The sequence below is a fragment of the Python bivittatus genome, unplaced genomic scaffold (genome assembly GCF_059951505.1).
Source record: "Python bivittatus isolate LINGU-HERP-01145 unplaced genomic scaffold, Pbiv_v1 ctg000210_np1212, whole genome shotgun sequence".
Lineage (NCBI taxonomy): Eukaryota > Metazoa > Chordata > Lepidosauria > Squamata > Pythonidae > Python > Python bivittatus.
This window is the reverse complement of record NW_028277053.1, coordinates 7,775,536-7,798,889: the sequence shown is the minus strand read 5'-3', so window position 1 is coordinate 7,798,889 and position 23,354 is coordinate 7,775,536. Positions and strand designations below refer to the sequence as shown.

The following is a 23,354-nucleotide window of genomic DNA, read 5'->3' as shown; positions in this document are numbered from 1 at the left end:
TCCTTCACTGCTGAAGAATGGGCTGCAGCAGATAATGTTCTCCAGGAGTTCTGGGCAGAAGGCGACCTTCTCCTCTACTCCAACAATGTTCAGTGGGGACTGTGCCCCCCCCGACTTGCACCTCAGGAAAATGCCTGGATGGGGGTGAAGCTTATCAACTGTTTTGTTAAATGGAGTTGGAGTGAGCATTCAGCTCATTTTCATCAGGAGAGAAGTTTTCCCTCTGTTCGGTCAATGGAATAAATTACTCCACTGACATTTTTGTTTAAAAAGTAGCAGGAAGACCACTTTTTGCCAAGGACCAAAAAATGCATAGCCCTGGAGATCCCCCTTCCTCCCCTTACACTTATGTCAGTGTAGCAAAATTCTCGATTGACTTTAATGGAGCTGAAAATGCCTATCCTACTGAGATTCAGTCCGGGCTGGCTGGGTGGGCTGAGAGCTGCCCGCCCTCGGAGCCCCTCCAGCTCTTGGCGAGGAGGGTCCTCTTGCGTCTCTTCCCAGCTGTTTCCCTCTGAGTTGTTTTCCCTTTCCAGCCTGGCAAGTGCAATAGACATTTGCAGCCCACTGCGGAGATCCTCACCCTACAGTCCTTGTTTCTTCTTTTATTTCAACAGGATGTAACAGTCCTAGTAACTTTCTGTGCCTGAGATGTGAACTGTACATTCGATGTAAAGAAGGAGGTTTGCAGAGGTGTCTCCAGGCCTTGGCAGCCGTGAGAGTGTGATCAGGGCTCCACCTGCTTTTTAATGCATGTTGCATTCTCACGGCTGCCATCATGACGTTCTGGACCGTACCTCATAGATGGCTCTGGAGATTTGGGTTTGTAATGCCCAACATTGCCTTATTTGTTTATACGCTGCTTCATGTACGCATGCATAGATAGCCGCAGTGTTTGCCTTTGGAAAGAGTTCAGTTTGTGTATCGATGCTTCTGATGGCGCTGGGACCTGGCAGGAATCAGCTGTGTCTTTGTTTTGCATTTCAGTGCAGGAGTTTTTGTTCCAGAGGCTTGCTCTTGTCTGAAAACAATGGATCCACTATCTGGTTTTTTGCACTTCAGTTCCTGAAGTGTAAAATGTTTGCAGAGCGCTATAGACTAAATTAAATATCCTCATTAAAATGCTTTTTGAAATCCACTTGTAGAAGTCATCCTTCCTTCTCTAAGTTTATATCAAGTTGTGATTTTCAGCTGATAAAATATCAACCGTTTTATCATTGTTAAATATTGGTGTGTTATTTAAAGCTTAGATTAAAGGCACTGCTAAAGGCAAATTCGCTGAGTATTTGTTTGCATAAGTAGCTTGTGGATTTGACTCTGTGTGACACTTGTTTTGCAAAACGAGAGTTATTATATGTGTATTTATACAATGCACCTACAAGGCATAAATATTCTGATTCAGAGATTTGCTTTCATTTGAATGTCTGAATTGAAATGACAAATGGATTCAAAGTGTCAGATCAAATTGGACATTGCGGAATCAATTTGGGTCAGCCTGAGTTGCCTTTAGTACAGGTACAGCTGAACTGAGTCAGCCTGATTCAATTTGATTCAAATTGACTCTGAGGAAGTGAATATAGAACTTCATCCAGGAAATTCTGTCTCTGGCATCTAGTCTCAGTTCTGTGCACTCTGGGGATCAGAGTCCAAACGTTGAGTTCCAGGGTCTGTAACTCTTACCAGCTGTGCTGGCTCCCTCTTACTGTCAGTAGACTTTATTACTGTCCACAACAAGGGAGAAATCCAGAATTTAAGTGCAGCTAAATGATAGATGCCAGCAGTGATAGGAGTTCATGCTGCTTCTAGCTCAAGTCTTTTTTTCTGGGGAGATAAATTAAAAGAAAAATAGAACAAGGTGTTTTTTTTAAAAAATGATTTATACACACAAGTAAATCCCAACATTATGTTCACGTTATGATTTGTTGACACTGTGGTAGAGTATAGGTTGCATCAGCCTTGCAAAGTAGTACATCGTATTATTGCTGGGAGGTAGGAAATGTGATATTAGATACTGTGCAGTGTGCAGGCCAGTGTGGTTATGCACCCACTGGAACAAAGGAAAGAAAGAATGGAGAGAGGGATTTAGACTGTAATTTTACCCAAATTTTCCCGAGACTCGTGGATATTGAATAAAGTTGGTATTTTTAAAATGTAAATATAGATAAAATTACGCTGCAAACTTGCAGGTATATTTGCATTTACCTGGTATTAAGCCCGATTAAGCTCAGTGGTATTTAGCAAGGGCATGTGTAGGGAAGTCAGTGCCCTAGACTTTTTGTCTTAATGATCATGGAGAAGATGGAAGCCCTTAGATGAGGTATATGAGAAACCAGAGCCTTGTTCAAATGTTGAATATTCAATAAGAGTTTTAGAAGTTGATGTTTGTCTTTAGGAGTTAGCTTCCGTTTATTTTGCAACAAGAAATTTCTCAGTGGGAACTGAAAGTATCTTGTCTATTTTAATACTTTAATATTTATGTTAAGAATTTCTTTTTTAACTGAGAGGCCAATAAGGCTGAGAGTTGGAGCCAGGCCAGGATATTGCCATGAATATCATAGATGGCCCACTGCAGGAATCGAAGGTCTTGGGCCAGCCCAGTGCATCTGTCAGTCTCTTTCCTATACTGTCATGACTTGCTTATTTTATTTATTAAAAAAATATTTCTGTATCACTTCCCATTAAAAGAAGTCTCAAAGCAGTTTACAATTGTCTGTATCACTTTTTATAATCCAAAATCCAGAGGCAATGTGTTTCTTAGGAAATGGATGCTTTACAAGAACGTTGAAAACTTTAAGTGTCAACAACTTTCAGGCTAGATCAGTGCTTCTCAACCTCAGCAACTTTAAGATGTGTGGACTTCAACTCCCAGAATTCCCCAGTCAGCATGATGGCAGCCACAACCACACAAACAAAACCCCACCCCCTTTTATGGGCATTGCATATGCAACTCTCATTAGAAAAGGGGTGTATGCAGGGCTTTGACCACAAAATCGTAGCTGCCATCTTGACTTTTTTGACACCCAGGCTCTCCCACAGACACTACCACTCCTACTAGTGAAATAGTTTAATCATTTTAACAGAAGAGGCTACCTAAAAGCTCCCTTTTTAATATCATACCATGAGTTTTTGTTAATACCCTTGACTCTCAACCCCTTCTTTGTCTGGGACGTCCATCTTGTCCCTGGAAAAAGGAGGTGCGTTATCAGTAAAGAACTTCCAAGGGGAAGGTTGAGAAAGGCCTACAGAGTTAAGATTCCTGCCAGGCTTGAAAGCAAGGGTTCCCAAGAAGCAAATACTTTCTGGGCATACCTTCTGCCCTTGATAAGCAGCGGCTGGTGGTAGCTGTTTGTTTTCTTCATGTACACAGGAAGTGCTACATAAAGGAGAAGAAATGTGAAAGACAGTTCTGCCCAGGGACATCAGCAGGGTGGGGTCAAAAAAGTCAACGTGAGAGCTACAACAGTGCAACCGAAACTCCATGACACACATAAAAAGTGGGCAGACACCATCTTGATTATACAGATAGTCCTCGTTTAGCAACCACAATTGGGACTGGCACCTTGGTCATTAGGCAAAGCGGTCACTAAGTGAAACCGTGACTGTGCTTACAATCTGACTTCAGCTTTCCTTTGCTTTACAGACTTGCGAAGGTTGTAAATGTGAGGATTGGTTGCAAAGTTTCCTTTTTATCACTGTCATAAGTGCGAATGGTCGCTAACTGAGGACTAACTGTACTGTCACAGACACCATCTTGACTGTTTCGACCATACACTGCAGGTTCTGCTACAAAGTGTCTGCCTTCCATCCTATGCAAATGACAAAAGATTCAGGCCTGGGGGAGGAAGGGTGATACACGTTGCCTGTTCAGCTCCAGTTCTGGAGTGCCTGGACCAGGACTTTGGCTCTCCAGGTTTTGAGCTAAGCCAGTGCTTAGGTTTGGAAAAAATAACCATATTTCTTAGCCTTTCTAATGAAAGCTAAAATTGCAATATTAGTTGAGTCAGTACTGGGCCCAGTTTCCAGGTTAGGAAAGAGTTAATTTGTGTCCCCACAGAATTTTGAAAGAGCTGGATTAAACAAAACCCTACTACAATATCCTGCTTGCTTAATTCCAACTTTTTGCTTGCAAGGGATCCACTGAAATCCAGAAAAGTCCAGTGAAAATGTGTTCAGGTGAACTCCGTGAGCATTTTTCATTAGCTCGGGCACAGGTCTAATATTCATACCTGTCAATGAGTGTATTTAATCTTATTTTAAAAGCTGAACTGCTTTGGGAGTGGGCAGTTGGGAGCAGTGAGGGATCATGCTTAATCCTTTAACCATCTGCTGTTTTTCTATGTGGATCGCCCCATGGGGCTTCCCTCACTAGAGGATGCTGAAGATTTAATAAATGGATGCTAAAGCTTTACTTCCTTAGCCACAAACTTTATTGAAAGTGGGGTTTCTCTTTGAAAAGACAAGAGGTCCTCAACTCTTGGTGACTACACCCAGTTAGCCTCTCTTCCAAGTACTAATTAACCCAATCCTGCTGCGTTTCTGAGATCAGCTGAGGTGGTCAAATGCTACCATTTCAGGAGCATCTGTGGAAGGGGGCTCAAAAAAATCAAGGTGGCGGGTGTGACTACACAAAGGTTTGTCCCTTTTTAATGTGTGTGCTCCATTTGCTCAGTTGCACCCGCTACCCGTGTCACTTATTTGTGTATTCCGAGTGTGTGTCGATTCGTAATGTATACCTCCTAGTTGGTGGGATGCAGACAACTTCTTGGCCACAGTATGTTGCTAGACATGGATGCAGGTGAGCTTTTTCATGCTGATGCTGCTGCGTTGTTGGCTGAGAACATTTTCAGCAGAAGTTCTCTTGCAAAAAGGAGTCTGGATCTGCAAATTCATAGCTCAAGGTACTTGTGTTTGACAGGAAAAATAGAGTGAGCGGTTGCAAGGTATACATAAATGGTAAAAACCTGGAGCATGGAAATGAATTTGTGTACCTTGGCAGAATGTTTATTACTGGGAAAAAGGATGGAGAAATTTTAAGGCATGCAAAAACTGATAGAAGTGTAGGACATACGTGGTGTGTGGTGAGGAGAGAATGTCAAAAGAAGTGAAATGGCTTTGTATAAGAGCACGTTTCTGCCTGCTCTGTTACAGGGAAGTGACAGAAAGGTCAGGGGAATGTAAAAGTAAATTGAATGCAGTGGAAATGGACTACCAGACGAGTATATTATGAGTGTAATATACCTAACAAGTAGGATCAAGAATACCCCAAAAGTAGGATCAAGAATGAAGGGAGGTGAATGAATGCCAGTGAAATTCAGAAGACAGGGCCCAGCTTGAAGTGGTTTGGTCACATAGAAAACATGAATTGGAATTGAATTGTGAAAGAAATATGTGAAGGGGAAGGCTGAGAAAGTTGTGGTTGGAGGGAGTTAATGAAATAGTGAAAAAGAGAGGTGAGAACTAAGCGCAGTGTATAAAACAGTGCATACACCTTGTGGAAGGAAAGATAGCTTGTACAGATCGAACAATATGGAAGGCATAGTGAATGGTGCTGGAGTCAATAAGATTTAGTGATATTTCATTTTCAGATCTCAAGCCCTTCATCTCCTTAGCTTAGTAGTTCATGCTCCTTTGTGGTGCCCTCTATAACATTGTTACCCTGGAAAGGAATAGGGTGACATGTTAGGTAGGTTTGTATGGCTGTATCGATCCAGGGTTTTTACCCTTCTTTACAAGGGTGCCTGATATACACACATCCAAACTCTTCCAATCAGAGTTGCTGTTATTGCCTAAAGGGAAAATCCCTTACACCAGTGTTTCTCAACTTCAACTCTAAGACGTGTGGACTTCAACTCCCAGAATTCCCTAGCCAGCATGCTGGCTGAGGAATTCTGGGAGTTGAAGTCCACATGTCTTAAAGTTGCTGAGGTTGAGAAACACTGCCTTACACCACTTGTTTTATTTATGCACTATGTGGAGACATGGACTTACCAGTATAAATTAGCAGGCTTAAAAGCAAGTGCCCCGGAGCAGTTCCTTAATGGACAGAGGCAATTCATTAATTGAAAAATCATTAATGGAGGCAAACAAAAACCTTTGGCTTTCAGTTCTCAGTCACTGTGGGAGAATCTCACTCTCCTCACCTGGAAGCCCCTACTATCTAGAGCAAGTTGGAAGGAAAAGAAGAATTCCCCTGCCCAGGGAATGACTTGCATCGTGCCCCCCGCCCCCATTGTGGCAGCGGTGGCTGCTCCCTCTCGTACGTGGCTGCTCCCTGCCCCGCAGAGCAGCCTCTGCCATTGATGGGAAAGTAGCTTTTTGCATTATACATCAAAGCAGCCAGTGAGATCGATCAAGATCCTGCAGGGGTTACTGCTGTGATTGCAGAAGGGCTGGCGGAGGCTTAATTGTGGTGCTTCTAAGGAAGAGAAAGGGCTGAGCTGTAAATTACCCTGGATTAATAGAATTTGTCAACTCATCCAACCCCTTACAGGCAGGAACAAAACAGGGGGCTCTGAGTAATCTGGAAAGGGTGTCGCGCAGGCAAAGCCAAGCAGGACATTCTCTTCTCGACAGAGTTTCTATAGACTATCCCCTAACTCCTCCTTGATGGCAAATTTATGCCTTAGAGAAAGAAAATATTTAACATTGGAAGTCGTTTCATGAATTCGCAGGAATTCCAGACTGTTTTGAATCAACTAACACAGCAAATTTCTTGCTAGTTGATTCAAAGCAGTCTTTATATCTTTGTTAAATTTTTAACTCTTATGGTTACGTGGTTCTGAATATATCCATTTCAGTCAGGGCTGTTCCTAAGCCTTTGAATCAGAGACTTTGTCTTTTTTGTGAGTATTCACAAGTCCAGGTGAACCTACAGAGATATAGAAAGGGAAGTGGTGTCAGTTTAAAAAACGGTTTCATGAAATGAGATGGCTCTTCTAAATACATCTTTTTGTTTTTTGCTTTTGGGGAGAAAGCCAATTGCTATAGTGGTGGAATTAGCTAGCTAATCCTAACTTTAGTGGAAGCAAATTATAAAAATAGTAAGTCACAAGATAACTTCATACATCATGCTAAGCCAGAATGTGGTTGGTTTGATTTTGAACATCATGTTTCAACCCAGCTGTTTGGACCCAGCTGTTGTGGTTTGTTAACTATGGCTCCTGGCTTACTGCAGGCAGACAAACTTTGTTCATATCAGCTAACCCACACATGCCGCACATACCATATAAAATTTATAATACAAAATTAAATTTTAATTAAAAATTGAACACATTTACGTACATGCATGTAATTAAGTAAATAGATAAATACATTTCATGCCCATAATGCTTTCCAGTTCTATTTATTTATCTGCATTTCTTTAATTTGGTACCTTTCATATATTTGGCAGTTACCCTCTTTGGTTTTTTGCATGTCTTTGCCTTATTTATTCTTTTGATGCAAAAAGAAAGGAAAAAAAAACAAAAAAGACAGACACAAAAAACATTCAGCCAGTTTTAAAAAGAAATAATACTTCCTTTTCTTGACATACTAAACAGTATTCACCAGTTTTCCACTGTGCCAAGAGAATGCTAGTGCATTCTGTAATCCCAGATTGAATGTCTGCAATGTCTCTTTCTAACTTTGAATAATTATCTTCTTTGTTATCCCCATGCTTGATATTAATTTGATGCATATCAAATTGATATTAACAGTGATGCATTCCAGAGTTTCAGTATGTAATTCAAAAGCACACGCACATCTTTGTAACACCATAAAACACATTTGTGAATATCAAGCCAAAATGGGATATAAATTGAACAAACTGATATCATATGTTTAAGTATTCCCTCATCCATATTACTCTTCCAGCAAAACAGATTTGGTAAATTTCAGACATTCTTTGAAAAATCCAGTAGACGTGGAAAAGAAGCTTTAGTTGAGTTAGTCTCATCTTAAGATCATACAAGGTATACTTCATATTTTAAAAACATATTGCATTGATTTACTGGTATGGAATATTTTAGCTCCTTATTCCAAAGGTTTAAAAGATAAGTAATATCAACTGTAGTAATAATGTGTATTATAAAAGGTTGATGTAGGTTTGGATGTAACTGAAACACATTCCCATTTGATAATACTTTAGGAGCTGTAGATGTAGCTAAGGCACCAGGGCTAAACTGCAAATTCAGGACGGGTTTTAACTGAATATACCGTCATTTTATAGTTTTAATTCCTCCTGTAATATCCCAAATGGGTTAAAAACTTGATTTGCATTTCATTTCACCCTCAGTGCTGGCCATTTGTGGAAATGAAGCAAGAAAGCCAGGATTAAGAGTATTGTGAAAATAAAAAGATCTCTGATTAAGGTACTGAATTCTGAGCAGGTGAATTCCTTGGAGCTCTGGATCTGTGAACCGAGGGAAGGTCCTGCAGTCATCTTTGGGGCTTTTCCTGTTTGTTTGTTGGGAGCTGAGAGGGAACTAGAAACTTCTTTTCCTCTTAATTTTACTTCAGTTCAGCACTTTCTCCTTGGTGCTTTCTGAGTTCCGTGCTGGAGCATCCACCAAGATTTAACAACTAAGATCAAAAAATAAGAATAAGGGTTTTGGGGTTTTTTTAAAAGAAGGAGTGGAGCATTTTTTTTCCCCTTGCAGCCATAAATATAAGGAAAGGGGGAGATTTTGAAGGAAGTTGGTGAGATGTAGCATAGTTGAGCCAAATTTAGCATTTCAGAAAATAGCCCATTTGGACTTGGATGGAATAAGAGGCAACCTTGAGTGAGAAGTCAGATTTGGAAAAATGAGGCTTTCCTCGTGACTAGAATGGAAAAATCACAGGAAATTTTCAGAGATGAAATGTTCAGGTACGATGTGAGGGGATGGAACTCAGCCAATATCAGGAAAAAAAGTGGGGAATTCTGGAACTAAGTGTACAGTAGATGTCGGTCTAGGATAAAGTTCGATGTGAGTGGCAGGTCCTTCTGAGTTTACCACGTGTGCCTAGTCTCAGACTGATAAGTGCAAGGAGGACGTTCACAGGGAGCAACTGAAAATGAATGATTTCTGTGTCTCCCTACTTGTTCCAAGGAAAATACCTATGAAGACTACAGACTGCGTAGTATATGCTGAAATGCAGAAGGAATCGGACCTAACCTTTATATAATGTGGTTGTAATTGTTTTGGGCATATCGTATCATTTGGACATATGTGCAGGCCAAGTGTTCAACATTGCATTTCCCAAGCATTATGACAGGAGAGCCTCTGATTAACCGGTACCTGAAGTGGAAGTCATGTTTTTTGCAGGTGTCTTTCTCCAGGAGTCACGGGCTGAATTACTTTACAGTCCTCGTCTGTTTTAGCCTGCCTCATAAGGATTCTGCTCTGTTTCATAAAGGCATGGTGCTGATCAGAAGCAGCCTGATTCACCTGGGATTCAGCCACGTACCACTCATTCTCAGTGAATAGGGCACTCAGTGTGGGGTTAACTAGGAATCTCAGTGAAATACGTAGGAACCAGTTTGCCTCCTGCCCCTTTGTGAGTGATATGGAAATTCCTTTAAACCAGAGGTGCACGCTTTCATTGGTTCTTGGGCCATACAGGGCTGGGCCCCAAAACGCATTTCACCCCTTTAAAAAACAACTCTGTAAAGCTTTAAGCACCCCTCTCGCCCCTTAAAATATCCTCAAGCCTTCCCATATATGACTTCTGGGGAGCCAGACAAGGATCCCATTGTCTTGCAGTTTTGCATCCCTGCACCGAACTCCTAGGATGGAGAAATGGGGTAACAGTGAGATACCCCTTAAAATCCAAATCAGTGCCTCAACTGCTCCAGTTTTCCTTTAGTGGTAACTGTGTAAATGGGATCCCTTTGTGAACCAAGCTATAATTCAAGTACCTTGAGTCAAAATGTGCTTTTGGCAGAAATGAGGCAGGACTAATTTAATTTTTCCTGTCAGTCTGTCTGTCGCAGATCAATTAAACTGTCAAGTGGATCAAATATTTCAGACTGTATTTATTACATTAAGTATTTATGTCCAAGCTCTGCCTTTCAAGCATGATGTAATATAGCAACAGTAGGTGCTCTAGATCAATTTTGCAGAATTTGCTCTAACCTAATGGAAAACTAATTGTGTATTTGTAATTTAGAATATAAGAGATGGCAGGTTCTTGGAACGAATGAGCAAAGGCCCAGTTAAGACTGGGGCTCCAAATACTTTTTGCTCTAAGTGTCCCAGGGGAGTTTTGAGAAATTTGTTACAAGGCATACCTGCTTATGAGGTGACCTCCTAGTTGTGGGGGGAGGGGAATGTGGGAAATAGTATGCTGGCTTGTAACGTAATCTCTAGATTAGAGGTCCTAGCTCTCTTAGAATAACGTGAGGACATTTGAGGTAAAACTGGATTTTGGTTGTGTTTGTGGCTTACTGGCCAGAAGTGCCCCACCGACAGTGTTGTTCCCTTACTAGTAGCAAGGAATGCTGTATGTGACAAGGATACAACTAAATCCGGTAGCCTAAATGTCTCTTAACTTCGTAAAAAAAAAAAATTATCTGAAAGTCTCAGTTGACCAAGGCTGTGATGGGTGGTGGAGGTCAATAGTCATGAGCCCATCTGTTTTAAGGCAATAGCAATAAAAGCAGGCCGTGCTGTTCCTGCACTAAAGTGCCTACTTTGTGCATGGGTTCCTTGAGATAGGCTTACATGTAGTGGTAGAACCATACTAGTCAGGCAGTGTGGTTTAGCTATACTTGCTAAACCACATTAATAACCCACCGGACATAAAGATGAGATACAAACTTCGTTTATGCTTTGCCTAAAATGTAGTAGAATTTGATTTTTTTAATGATTTTTCTTATTTTTTTGTCCAACATTAAGAATTTTCTGAAGTGATGCAACCAGTCAATTAACCTGCTTCATAATCAGAAATCAACTCTTGAGAGTATCAAATGCATGTAAATAAAAGCCATCATTACTGTACTATTCTATACGCGGCAAAAAGCAGGAGAGCAGCTGAAAGATTATCCATCACGCCGACCAGAAAGGCACCCCAGTGTTATTATGCCCAGGAGAAAAGAGGATAGATGATATATGGCAACCCTGGGTTATAGTCCAGACGTATCGTCCACACTCCTGATATGTTGGATTTTGGGGGGAAACGTACTAAGGGTAAATTCAAGTTGATGATAGTGGTAGCAGAAGGCATTAAAGGCTGGGGGGGGGGGGGGTTACTGATGTACATATCCAGCATGTAAAGCAGGTTTCCCTTTTTCTTTTCCTCCTGTCCGTCTGTATTACATGGGACCCTTCCCTCTTTTTTAGGATTTTCTCCTGTGCCATGGTAGTTAAAGCCTTGCATTGTGACGATGCTGAGTCTCTAGCATTTTACCTACAGGGCAGAACTGAGGGCTGGAGGGGCTCAGACCAAGTGCTATTAAAGTCAGGGAAAGTATTTATTAGATGTATACCCTGCTTGACTTCCCAGGTGCTCCCAGGAACTAGCAGTAAGAAAAATGAAGATGAAAAAGAATTAGAATTAAACAGGTCAGTTAAACAGTTAAAATGCATTAATGAAAAGAACCCCTTCATGGATCACTGCCTTGTCATGGCAAAGGGGCTTGCGTAACTCAGTGAAGCCATGAGCTATACCGTGCAGGGCCACCCAAGACGGACAGGTCATGACAGAGAGTTCTCACAAAATGTGGTCCACTGGAGAAGGAAATGGCAACCCACTCCAGTATCCTTGCCAAGAAAACCCCATGGACAATGTCAAAAGGCTAAAAGATATGACGCCGGAAGATGAGCCCCTCAGGTCGGAAGGTGTCCAATATGCTACTGGGGAAGAGCGGAGGGCAATTCCAAGTAGCTCCAGAAAGAGTGAAGCGGCTGGGCCAAAGCCGAAAGGACGTTCAGCTGTGGGTGTATCTGGAAGCGAAAAGAAGGTCCGATGCTGTAAAGAACAATATTGTATAGGTACCTGGAATGTAAGATCTATGAACCAAGGCAAGCTGGATGTGGTCAAACATGAGATGACAAGACTGAACATCGACATCTTGGGAATCAGCGAACTGAAATGGACGGGAATGGGTGAATTTAATTCGGGTGACCATTATATCTACTACTGTGGGCAAGAAACCCTTAGAAGAAATGGAGTTGCACTCATAGTCAATAAGAGAGTGGGAAAGGCAGTAATGGGGTACAACCTCAAAAACGACAGAATGATCTCAGTGCGTATCCAAGGCAAACCATTCAATATCACAGTCATCCAAGTCTATGCCCCAACCACTGATGCTGAAGAAGCTGAAGTTGACCGCTTCTATGAAGACCTACAACACCTTCTAGAACTAGCACCAAAAAAAGATGTCCTTTTCATCATAGGGGATTGAAATGCTAAAGTAGGAAGTCAAGGAGTAATCGGAATAACAGGCAAGTTTGGCCTTGGAGTACAAAATGAAGCAGGGCAAAGGCTAATAGAGTTCTGTCAAGAGAACAAGCTAGTCATAGCAAACACTCTTTTCCAACAACACAAGAGACGACTCTACACATGGACATCACCAGATGGTCAATACCAAAACCAGATTGATTATATACTTTGCAGCCAAAGATGGAGAAGCTCTATACAGACAGCAAAAACAAGACCAGGAGCTGACTGTGGCTCAGATCATGAGCTTCTTACTGCAAAATTTAGGCTTAAATTGAAGAATGTAGGGAAAACCACTAGACCACTCAGGTATGACTTAGATCATATTCCTTGTGAGTACACAGTGAAGGTGATGAATAGATTTAGAGGATTAGATTTGGTAGACAGAGTGCCTGAAGAACTATGGACGGAGGTCCGTAACATTGTACAGGAGGCAGCAACTAAAACCATCCCAAAGAAAAAGAAATGCAAGAAAGCAAAATGGCTGTCTGATGAGGCTTTACAAATAGCTGTGGAAAGAAGGAATGCGAAAAGCAAGGGTGAAAGGGAAAGATATAAGCAACTGAATGCAGATTTCCAGAGAATAGCAAGGAGAGATAAGAAGGCCTTCTTAAATGAACAATGCAAAGAAATCGAGGAAAACAATAGAATGGGGAAGACTAGAGATCTCTACAAGAAAATTGGAGATATGAAAGGAACGTTTAGTGCAAAGATGGGCATGATAAAGGACAAAAAAGGCAGGGACCTAACAGAAGCAGAAGAGATTAAGAAGAGGTGGCAAGAATACACAGAAGAACTATACAAGAAAGATCTTAATGTCCCTGATGTCCACGCTGGTGTGATCACTGACCTTGAGCCAGACATCCTAGAGAGTGAAGTCAAGTGGGCCTTAGGAAGCATTGCTAACAACAAAGCTAGTGGAGATGACAGTATTCCAGCTGAGTTATTTAAAATACTAAAAGATGATGGTGTTAAAGTGCTGCACTCAATATGCCAGCAAGTTTGGAAAACGCAACAGTGGCCACGGGATTGGAAAAGGTCAGTTTATGTTCCAATTCCAAAGAAGGGCAATGCCAAAGAATGCTCAAACTATCGCACAATTGCACTCATTTCACATGCTAGCAAGGTTATGCTCAAAATCCTACAAGCTAGGCTTCAGCAGTACGTGAACCGAGAACTACCGGATGTACAAGCTGGGTTTCGAAGAGGCAGAGGAACTAGAGATCAAATCGCCAACATTCGCTGGATCATGGAGAAAGCACGAGAGTTCCAGAAAAATATCTACTTCTGCTTCATTGACTATGCAAAAGCCTTTGATTGTGTGGATCACAATAAACTGTGGCAAATTCTTAAAGAGATGGGAGTACCAGACCACCTTACCTGTCTCCTGAGAAATCTGTATGCGGGACAAGAAGCAACAGTGAGAACCGGTCATGGAACAGCCGATTGGTTCAAAATAGGGAAAGGTGTACGACAAGGCTGTATACCGTCACCCTGCTTATTTAACCTATATGCAGAGTACATCATGAGAAATGCCAGGCTGGAAGAATCACAAGCCGGAATTAAGATTGCAGGGAGAATCATCAACAACCTCAGATATGCGGACGATACCACCCTAATGGCAGAAAGTGAAGAAGAACTAAAGAGCCTCTTGATGAGGGTGAAAGAGGAGAGTGCAAAAGCTGGCTTGAAACTCAACATTAAAAAAACTAAGATCATGGCATCTGGACCCATCAATTCCTGGCAAATAGAAGGGGTAGAAATGGAAGCAGTAACAGACTTCATTTATTTGGGCTCCAGGATCACCGCAGACGGAGACTGCAGCCATGAAATTAAAAGACGCTTGCTCCTTGGGAGGAAAGCTATGGCAAGCCTAGATAGCATATTAAAAAGCAGAGACCTCACCTTGCCGACAAAGATCCGCATAGTCAAAGCTATGGTTTTTCCAGTAGTAATGTATGGCTGTGAGAGCTGGACCATAAAAAAGGCCGAGCGCCGAAGAATTGATGCCTTTGAACTGTGGTGCTGGAGAAGACTCTTGAGAGTCCCCTGGACTGCTAGGAGGTCAAACCAGTCAAGCTTAAAGGTAATCAACCCTGATTGCTCATTGGAAGGATCGATAATGAAGCTCAAGCTCAGATATTTTGGTCACCTAATGCGAAGAGAGATCTCTTTGGAGAAGACCCTGATGCTGGGAAAGATTGAAGGCAAAAGGAGAAGAGGACGGCAGAGGATGAGATGGTTAGATAGCTTCACTGAAGCAATGAGCATGAAACTGAGCAAACTCAGGGAGGCAGTGAAGGACAGGAAGGCCTGGCGCGATATGGTTCATGGGGTCACGAAGAGTCGGACACGACTTAACGACTAAACAACAAATGAAAAGAAGAGAAAGCCCACCTCAGCAAGCCTACCTCCAATGTAAGTGAGACCAAGCAAAGGTACAACTGAAGATACCACAAGGCGGCCCAGTATAGAGTGCATGACAAGCAATGTTAGATGAGGAACGTCCCACCATGGCAAGAATACGTGTGAACCTGTCCACATGCAGCTCTTGATAAATGTGTATAAGATTCATCATTTCCTTAAAGCTGGAGTCCAGAGAATATATAGACCTCAGCAGTCGTTCCATTCCTATTATTTGGTGTAGTTTGAACTAGCCGAGATTAAGCATCCGTTTGTTTTCATCCATCCAATTTGTTATTTACAAACAAGATTTTGACAAAACATTCTAAATACTCCAATCACTCAAGGTCCAGTCTGTCTGACTTAGTAGATCTAGTTCAGGCTGCTCAGGCACAAGAATATCCAGAAGTGTTAGACTTCTTCTATGATGATATTAACAGGTCTTTTTTAATTAAATGTGCAACCAAACACAAAATGTGCAGTTGCAAGAGCATTTAGTCCCAAGAGAATTTGTGCATTAATACAAAAGTTTGCTTGGTTAGCTCATAGAAAAGAAGTAGCTGATCAACAATGTGAAATTAAAATAATGTCCAATTCCTGTCCAGTATATGCAGTTGTGTTCACGCAGAAGACAAAGGACAGTGCCCCACGGACTCCACCGCTGAGCCTTACAGAATGTTCACCCTTGTTTTGAAGATGTAGGAGGAGACTTGCAGTACAGTGGAAGACTTTCTGCTTTTCATGCAGAAAGACTCAGTTTGAATGCCTCTGAAGAGGGGTTGGCAGGCTCCCCCAATGCTGCCGTGAGCTTTCCTGAAGCTCAGCACAACGTGGCTAGGATTAAATCTGGACTGCAGCTCAAGAATTGTAGTTATTATAAACACTAGAACGATTAAGCCTGATTTCCAAGCTTATTCAAATCCAGTGCCCACTGTCTCCTCTAACAGTAATCTGGCCTTCTGTTTCCTACGCTTGCTCATTTGTGATGGGGGCCTATTTACATTTTCCACATTTCTCTTTTGGGAATTTGTAGCTACTAGCAAAACCTTGACAGGTATGCTGCACCAAGACATGCTTTACTTACAGATTAATTAAAGCTTTAAAGCTTGCCCCCCAAAAAGTCAAAAATGTGAATCCACATACTCTTAGAATCATTATTGTCAGTAGAAGCTCCAGGAGGACAAGAAGCTCCAGAAGGACACTTTTTTCCAGCTATGGCCAAGTTGCAATCTAGGCTGGACAAGAATAGCATGGTCATAGGAATCCATGTATTGGTAACCTCAGGATATGTATTGTGCATGGAGCTTTCAAAACTGGCCTCGAAGCTGCAGCTGATGCAGAATGGTGCAGCTGTGGGGTTGCTGATGATGACAGGCTCCCAGTTATAGTAGTTTTGAAAACTACCCTGCCGGTGTGCTGAGCCAAATCCAAGAAGCTTATGTTGGACATATAAGTCCAAATGGTGCAGATCTGGATAGTACTGGATGGATTATTTTCATTAGTCTGATCATTAAGTTCTGATGGGGATATCCATAAATGGAGCGCCATTTAGTATGGGACAACCTGAGAGGGGACCTTTTGGAGAGTTGTTTGCCCTACCAACAGAATTCCCTGCTCAGTGACAGCTGGTTGCAAGATGGGTAAACTTTTCCACCAGCTGAAAATGTGTTCACCCAGGCTTGAAACTTCATCTGTACGCTCATCTCATTATTCTTGTTTTCCTGGTTTGTAAGCTCTTGTAACTGTATGTGCGTACGGCTTTGGGCGTTGCACTTTTGTAACTTTATGGCCTTCACATTGTTTTGTACACTTTGAGATTATCACATAATAGTGAAATGTAGATGATAAATGTGGTAAGTAAATAATTTAACAGTAAATAACATCAGTGACCTGTTGTCAGCCTTACGAGGTGGACTACACAGGAAACACAGCTAGATGAGCTAATTCTACTTTATTTTTAGGTTACATTAACAGGATCTTGCAAGTCTGAAAGAACATCTCTCCCCCATTGCCTTTACAGCCCAAAAAACTAGGGAGGGTCCCTTCTGAGCCTCTTGCCCTGCCCACATTCCTGCAGCAGTCTCAGCTGCCTCTTAACTGACTGTTTCCTTGGCTGTGTCTCTTTGCCTCATCCCCCAAGATCATTGCCACATACTATTACACCTGGCTTTCTCCATATGCAGAAGAAAAGGCATGATTGGACTGCCTTTCTCTCTTTTGCAGGTAGATGGCCATCAAGAGCCCTTTCCCCCAGCCGATTCTGAGTCTGCCCTTTCTTCCTCCCTCTATGTGGAGGAGGAAAAAACATGGTCTCCATCAGTGTCTGCAAGGTGGGAGGGCCTCAGGGAAGTCTGGAGAGGGAGACCTTTGGCATGGGCTCAGTTCCCTTCCCATCTTCAGATTGGTGCCTTTTCCCTTCCATCCTGAAAATGTAGAGCCACAGAACCCAGGAGTTGGTGCTGGCTTCCAGGAGAATTCCTCTTAGCTGTCTTCAAGGCATGCTCAGGGTCAGATGTTTCATCAAACTGATGAAAGTCCCATTGTCCCATCACAGTACAGACTCCTCCCCTTTCCTACTTGCGTCTACAAAAGGGTGGAGCTTGCAGCGTGACATTGCTTTTGTCATCTGCCCACCTTTGATCCCCCCAGGATGCTTCCAGTCAAGGGTGTCCTCAAGGAGGAGACAAAAATGTCAAGATGGTAGCCACAACCACGTGATTGAAGCCCCGCCCCTTATTTATGTGCCATGATGTTTATAAAAGGAAGCAGGGCTTTGGTTACATTGTGGCAACCATCTTGATTTTTTGATTCAACCCCCGGACATCCCTGGGCTGTGCCAAAGGCACATTCCTTCAAAGTAAGAGGCACATCTCTTGACACCATATTCAGAAAACTGGATATTCCTTGCCCCCATCATCAGCAGAAACACCCAGGCTCAGCAATCCCTAAAACATCTCAGCAAAAGAAAGAAAAAAGTCCATATAGTTCTGTCACTGGATTTAGTTGTCATCTACATGAACTCCAATACAAATTGATTAACCTTTGATTTATAGCAAAGAATACTGCGTAGTTTTGGTGATGGAGACTAAAGATGCATTTGAGGAATAGGAAAAGAGATGTTGAAAGACCACCATGTTAATACTTCCAAGACTGGAAGTTGTGAGGAGATTTATTGGCACACCACATTGAAGCTATAGGGGAGCATCCCTTGTGTTCAACCCTACATAAACCGAAGCCTGTATTTTGCGTAACATTTTACTCCTGGACCAGTCTTGGAGAGGGGCCAGGGCAAAGCTATTTGCACTAACGGGCTTGAGACCACTTTCTCAAAGACGGAGGTTGACTTTGTTCCCCAGCTGTAGGGCCACCTCTTTCACTGCTGGGGAACAGTCCTGAGATCAGGACTGAAAGCAATGGGGCAGCTGGACATGAAATCAGTTACATTGGCCTTGTCTTCATGGAGTTAGGCCTGTGGGGCAATCTGAGCTGGAAAAATGCTGCTGCTCTTCTTCTGAGACCAAAAGCTTTTCTGTAATTCAGTCCATTGTAGATGAGACTCCACACAACACCGACGCCTTGTCTTGGGGATTCTCTCAGGGACTGTGGAAAGGTTCTTATGAAGCCTCCTTAAAACTCACGTAGCTCTCCTCAGTCCACAAAAGTGATTTAAATTCACCAAGCAAGATTTATGAGTTCCGTCGTAATGGGTACAAATATCTATTAAGGGATCATAAGTATGTAGTTCTACTTAAAAATGAAAAAGGTTATTGCGAGATCAGACTACTGCCTACCACATTCTGTTTCTTCCATGAATCCTTTAGAACAGCTCATGTTATGTCAGGGGACAGCAACTTTATATATATTCATTCACCATCTCAGTGCGGTGCCTGGTGGTAATGCTTCCTAAGGGGATAGAAATGTCAGCCCTCCTTTTTCCAATTATTTATTTATGTATTTATTTATTTTAAAGTAAAATACATGCATTAAGTCTGTCAGAGGCATAATTCACCTGTTTTCATATTCCAAGAGAGAGAAATGTTAAATGGACATTTGCACTGCCATTATTTCTCAGTCTGAAACCAAATTTCAGAAGAGGAACCTTTGGCACATCCAAAGGGCTTCCAAAACAAGACTGGGAGCTAGATCCAGTATGTCCCCAGCCCCTCCCTCTGCCCTTCCAGATTAGGGAATCTAGTAAAATTTACCTCCCTTCCCACCTTTTAGCCACCCCTGTTGAAGCAGGATAGTTAGGAGGCTGAAGCAGCAATTTCTGTCCTAATGAAGTTCAGTGGAGGGATCTTGGACTTGGTTATTAACTTAAGGTATACTGTAGTTTATTATGAATGCTCATTGTTACTGATTTTAAATTAACATTTTCCCCATTTTAACATTTCCTAACTCTTTCTGGACATGTTATCACATTACTGCTGCCGTTGATTACAAGGGTTGGATAACAGCCCCCTACCTGCATCTAACTACCAAAAAGGGGCAGATGTTTATTGCTCTCTGTAAGACTCATCCTTTGTTTCCCTTGCCTTAAACTGTAGCAAAAGAGCATATAGGCTTTCAGGTTTTTCATCAAGTGAGAAGAAATAAATCCAAGATTAGACCAGATTGGGTGGCCAGTGAGATCTTACTTATTTTAGGTAAAGATTTTGGAGTGAAGGAATGTGTTACTGCTTGGTGTTGCATATTGATTATGTCTAGGAGCAAAATCTGATTCCCAGTTCTGAAACTCTGAAGGCTAGCTGTAATCCAGACCTTACTCCACCTGTTCTACAGTCTTCCACATGGTCTAAGAAGTGCTCCAGGATTTCCCTGATAGCAGTGGATTCTGATCCTGCTTTGCAAATATTTCCACTCCATTGGAGCTATGATTTCCGTCAGATTAATATTCAGCATGTGCTTTTCTCTATTTAAAATTGCCTATAACTGGATAAGATTCTGCTGTTTCCTCTGGCTCATGTTTTGAGATGTGTGTTATAGAGTCAATCCATTCTAGCTCCTTCTGATCATTCTGGTAGCAGGTGATTTTGTTTGTTTCTTTTTTCTTCCCCCTCAGGTAGCCCACTGTGCTCCTGCTGTGTTCCTGACCACATGGGTCTCTCCTTCCTCCCCACATATGGCTGTCAGAGCAATCGCACAGCTAGTGTGGCAGCTTTGCGCATGAAAGCACGGGAGCACTCTGAAGCTGTGTTACAGTCGGCTAACCTTCTGGCCTCCAGCAGCCCCAGCCCCACCCCGGCTTCAGGGCCAAAGTCGGGCTCGGAGAATGTCTTGGACAACAAGCCTCCCTTGACCATGGAACACAATGAAAGTGAGAAGAGTGTTTGAGACCCCACCTTCTATATCACAGTGACCCCTAACATCATCCAAAGCCAAGTCGAAATTCAGCTACCTGGGTTGTTCTGCAACTGGGAGAAGACTCAGTTGCTGCAAATTAGCAAGATGTAGGCACACACTTTTTTTGCCCATCTCTTATTGATAGCTTCACTTCCCTCTGGATTTCCTCAGGTTTCTTATTGCTCTCACTAAATCTGTTGGCACCTTCTGCCACTAGCTCAGTTTAAGGTGGAATTAGATAAAGGGATCTTGCCTGTGGAAGAAGATAGAAAGACGTATCCTAATGCCTCTTTTACATGTAGTGCCTGTGACCCTCTTCCATTAAGAAAAACTGTTATAATAAAAATAATAGAAAGATGCTGGCATTTCAGATTGCAGATCCTGAGATTACGAGAACATTATTACCACAGTTTAGGAGACTTGACTGCGTTGATTGACCCAAGCATTTCTGGGCAATGATCTGTAATGTGCAGAAAGGAAAGCAAGTCACATACCTTTAATAGGCTTAGCCTTATTGTACTGATGATACTGAATTACTATCCTTGCACAGGAGAGGAGGAGGACACACAACAAGAAACATATTGAGTCTGAATTATAGGAATCAGAGATACTTTCATGAAACCATCTCCCTTCTGGAACTCAGAATGACACGGACATCAGTGGTGGTACATAGTAAGTGTCTACCCAATGAACGTTTGAATGATGATCCCAGCCAGTACATTTATGTGTAATCTTTTTGAAAGGATTTGGCGGGGGAGGGGGGGGGGACGACTATTTTTTAAGTTTGCAATATTTGGAAAAACAATCAGACACCATAGACCAGATTGTAAATTATAGGTAATTTTGGATCATTAGAAGCACAATTCAGTAGACATATTTTCAGAAATAAGTTTCACTAAATTCAGTGGAGATTCCTTCTAGGTAAGTGGTTATAGGATTACAACCTAAAATGTTTTGCAAATGAATCAATTCTCAAATCAATTCTTTCACAAAAAGGCATTGCTTTGCTCTCATTCAGTGTGCTTCCCATACTAAGAACCCCTTTTCATTTCAATGTGATTCCTCTTGCTGCAGCAAACTGTAAATTTCACACTAACACATAAGGTTCTGCCTCAAGATCACACTGATTTGAGAGGCTTAAACACCCTTGTCTACAGAGCAGGAGGAAGAAAAGCCACTAAAACAACCATCCTCAACCAAAGTTTGATTCATGATTGTAATTAATTAGATCCTGTGGTGCTGCAGTCTTTCCAGATCTGATTCCTGCATTGTCCTCAGTCCTCTGGGTGTCTTCTGAGACCAGTTGTGCTTACATTCCCCTTTTTGTAGGAGTCATCTATTAATGTGAAGGCATGGCTTCTCTTCTGCGGTGGCAAAGTTTTGTTGGTGTTAGGAGTAGCTATTCAAGACCCTGTGTTCACTTATGGAGATATGGTGGCTTTGCATCTTAGCTACCCATTACAAATACTTTTAGCGCCCTTCTAATTCCTATGGCAGTTTACAGTACAAGAACCAAAAGTATGTCTTCTGAAGATGAAAGTCCCTCTGAGTTCAGCAAGACTTACTATAGGCATCTTTAATGTATAGAATTACAGACCTAAATATATAAACCAGAGATGAAGAGACTCTAAAGAATTGAGGTCTCTGGTCATGAAAGAAAAACGCACAGTTCCCCAACTGACATGATATCTGTATTTCTTAAATAGCTTGGTGACCAAGAGAGTATCAAATATGTACCAACCACACGCGTAGAGCATTTATCTGGAACAAAGAGGCGTCATTTTGGCTGTCTTCTTTAGAAAGTTGATGAACACCCATGCAGCGCCATGTTTTTCCAGAGGATGGGGTCAGTGCCATCCCATCCATCTACACCCCCCCCCAAAACTACGGTAGGGTTATTTATTCTCTGTGTAAACTTGATCCAGATCGACTTTTATTTTTGTCCCTTTATCCACTTGCATTCCCAAAAGAGAACAGGTAGTTGCAGAAAGCATAGAACCTTTCTGTGTTTGGAGTTAGCCAAGAGTCCAACTTCTCTTCACCTCGAGCCATGATGCATTGATCTGAAGAGCAACAAGAGTAGCTCTTCCTGCCAACGAAGCTGCATAAACATCCTGGGAAGAAAAAGAACCCTGGCCTCTTTTCATGATCATCCCAATCATTTTAGATGTTTGTTTTTATCCTTTTATTTCCAAAAGTTCCACCATCAAAATGGATTGCCAAACATGAGCAATTTCACTTCCATTGCAGCATAATTACCGATCACTCAGGTGAATTTGCCCCTTACATATACTACTCTCATTCTAATGGTTTGATTAAACTCATTTTTCCACCAGAAAGGTACATAAATAAGTGAACTGTTGAGCAAATTAAGAACACTTAACAGCATTGCATCTGAAAAGTAGTTATGCTGATTAAATTTTCTGTCCTTGAGGATTTTCAGGAAATTACTTTTGATCGTCAATAACACAATTAAGTAAACTACACACACATTAGCATGAATAATTGATAAGAAATTATGTATTACCACGAAGCAGTGATTTAATAATTCATGGTGTGACACTCTAGTGACTGTGCAAAACTGGAGGCCATCACAAAGTCTGCCTGATGTAGTTGGAAAATCTGCCTGGCAGTTTCGCTGTATAATAATAAGAAATACTCCGCATGATGTATTTTCTGTTGGTTTAATAAAAAAAATTACATTCAGAAAAAAAGGACCCCAAAGACAATTCTGTAAGTCTGTTTTTTTTCTCCATTTATTATTGGTCTGGCTGATTTCATATAGGTATATGTGTGTGTGTGTGTGCATGTGCGTATAAGTGCACAGACATAGCTGTGTGTCAGTAGTCCTTCAAAGCAGTTCTAATGTAATTCTGAAAATATTGACATAAACCACATTAATGATGAAACTCATGCAGAATCTCAGCTTTGTTACTGTGAATGAGATGAAAGAGAGGAGAAATGTCAATGATGAATTGATACAAAGGCATATTTTAGTTTCAATTTTCTGACAAACTATTAATCCAAGAAGGCAAATTTGAAAATCTTCAGCCTGCCTGAATGAATTCCCTGCTTTGGACATTGATTCACCCAATCCTGTGCTATTTGCTATAATTGACACTAATTCTCCAAGATCTCAGGCAGTGATTTACTTTCTGTCTTTCCTCTGGGATCCTGGAAACATTAACCGAAGAACCCCAAATCTTCAT

The 23,354-nt window shown here is 41.7% G+C and overlaps 1 protein-coding gene across 1 annotated transcript in view; it reads left to right on the top strand.

Moving 5' to 3' along the window:
* Window positions 1–22,861, top strand: part of DRGX (dorsal root ganglia homeobox) — a 36,879-nt gene extending 14,018 nt beyond the window's left edge. The window contains exon 6 of the mRNA XM_088139502.1: window positions 19,865–22,861. Coding sequence (XP_087995628.1) covers window positions 19,865–20,136 — 272 coding nt within the window. The 3' untranslated portion in view covers window positions 20,137–22,861. The remainder of the gene's footprint in view (window positions 1–19,864) is intronic.
* The last annotated feature ends 493 nt before the right edge of the window (window positions 22,862–23,354 follow it).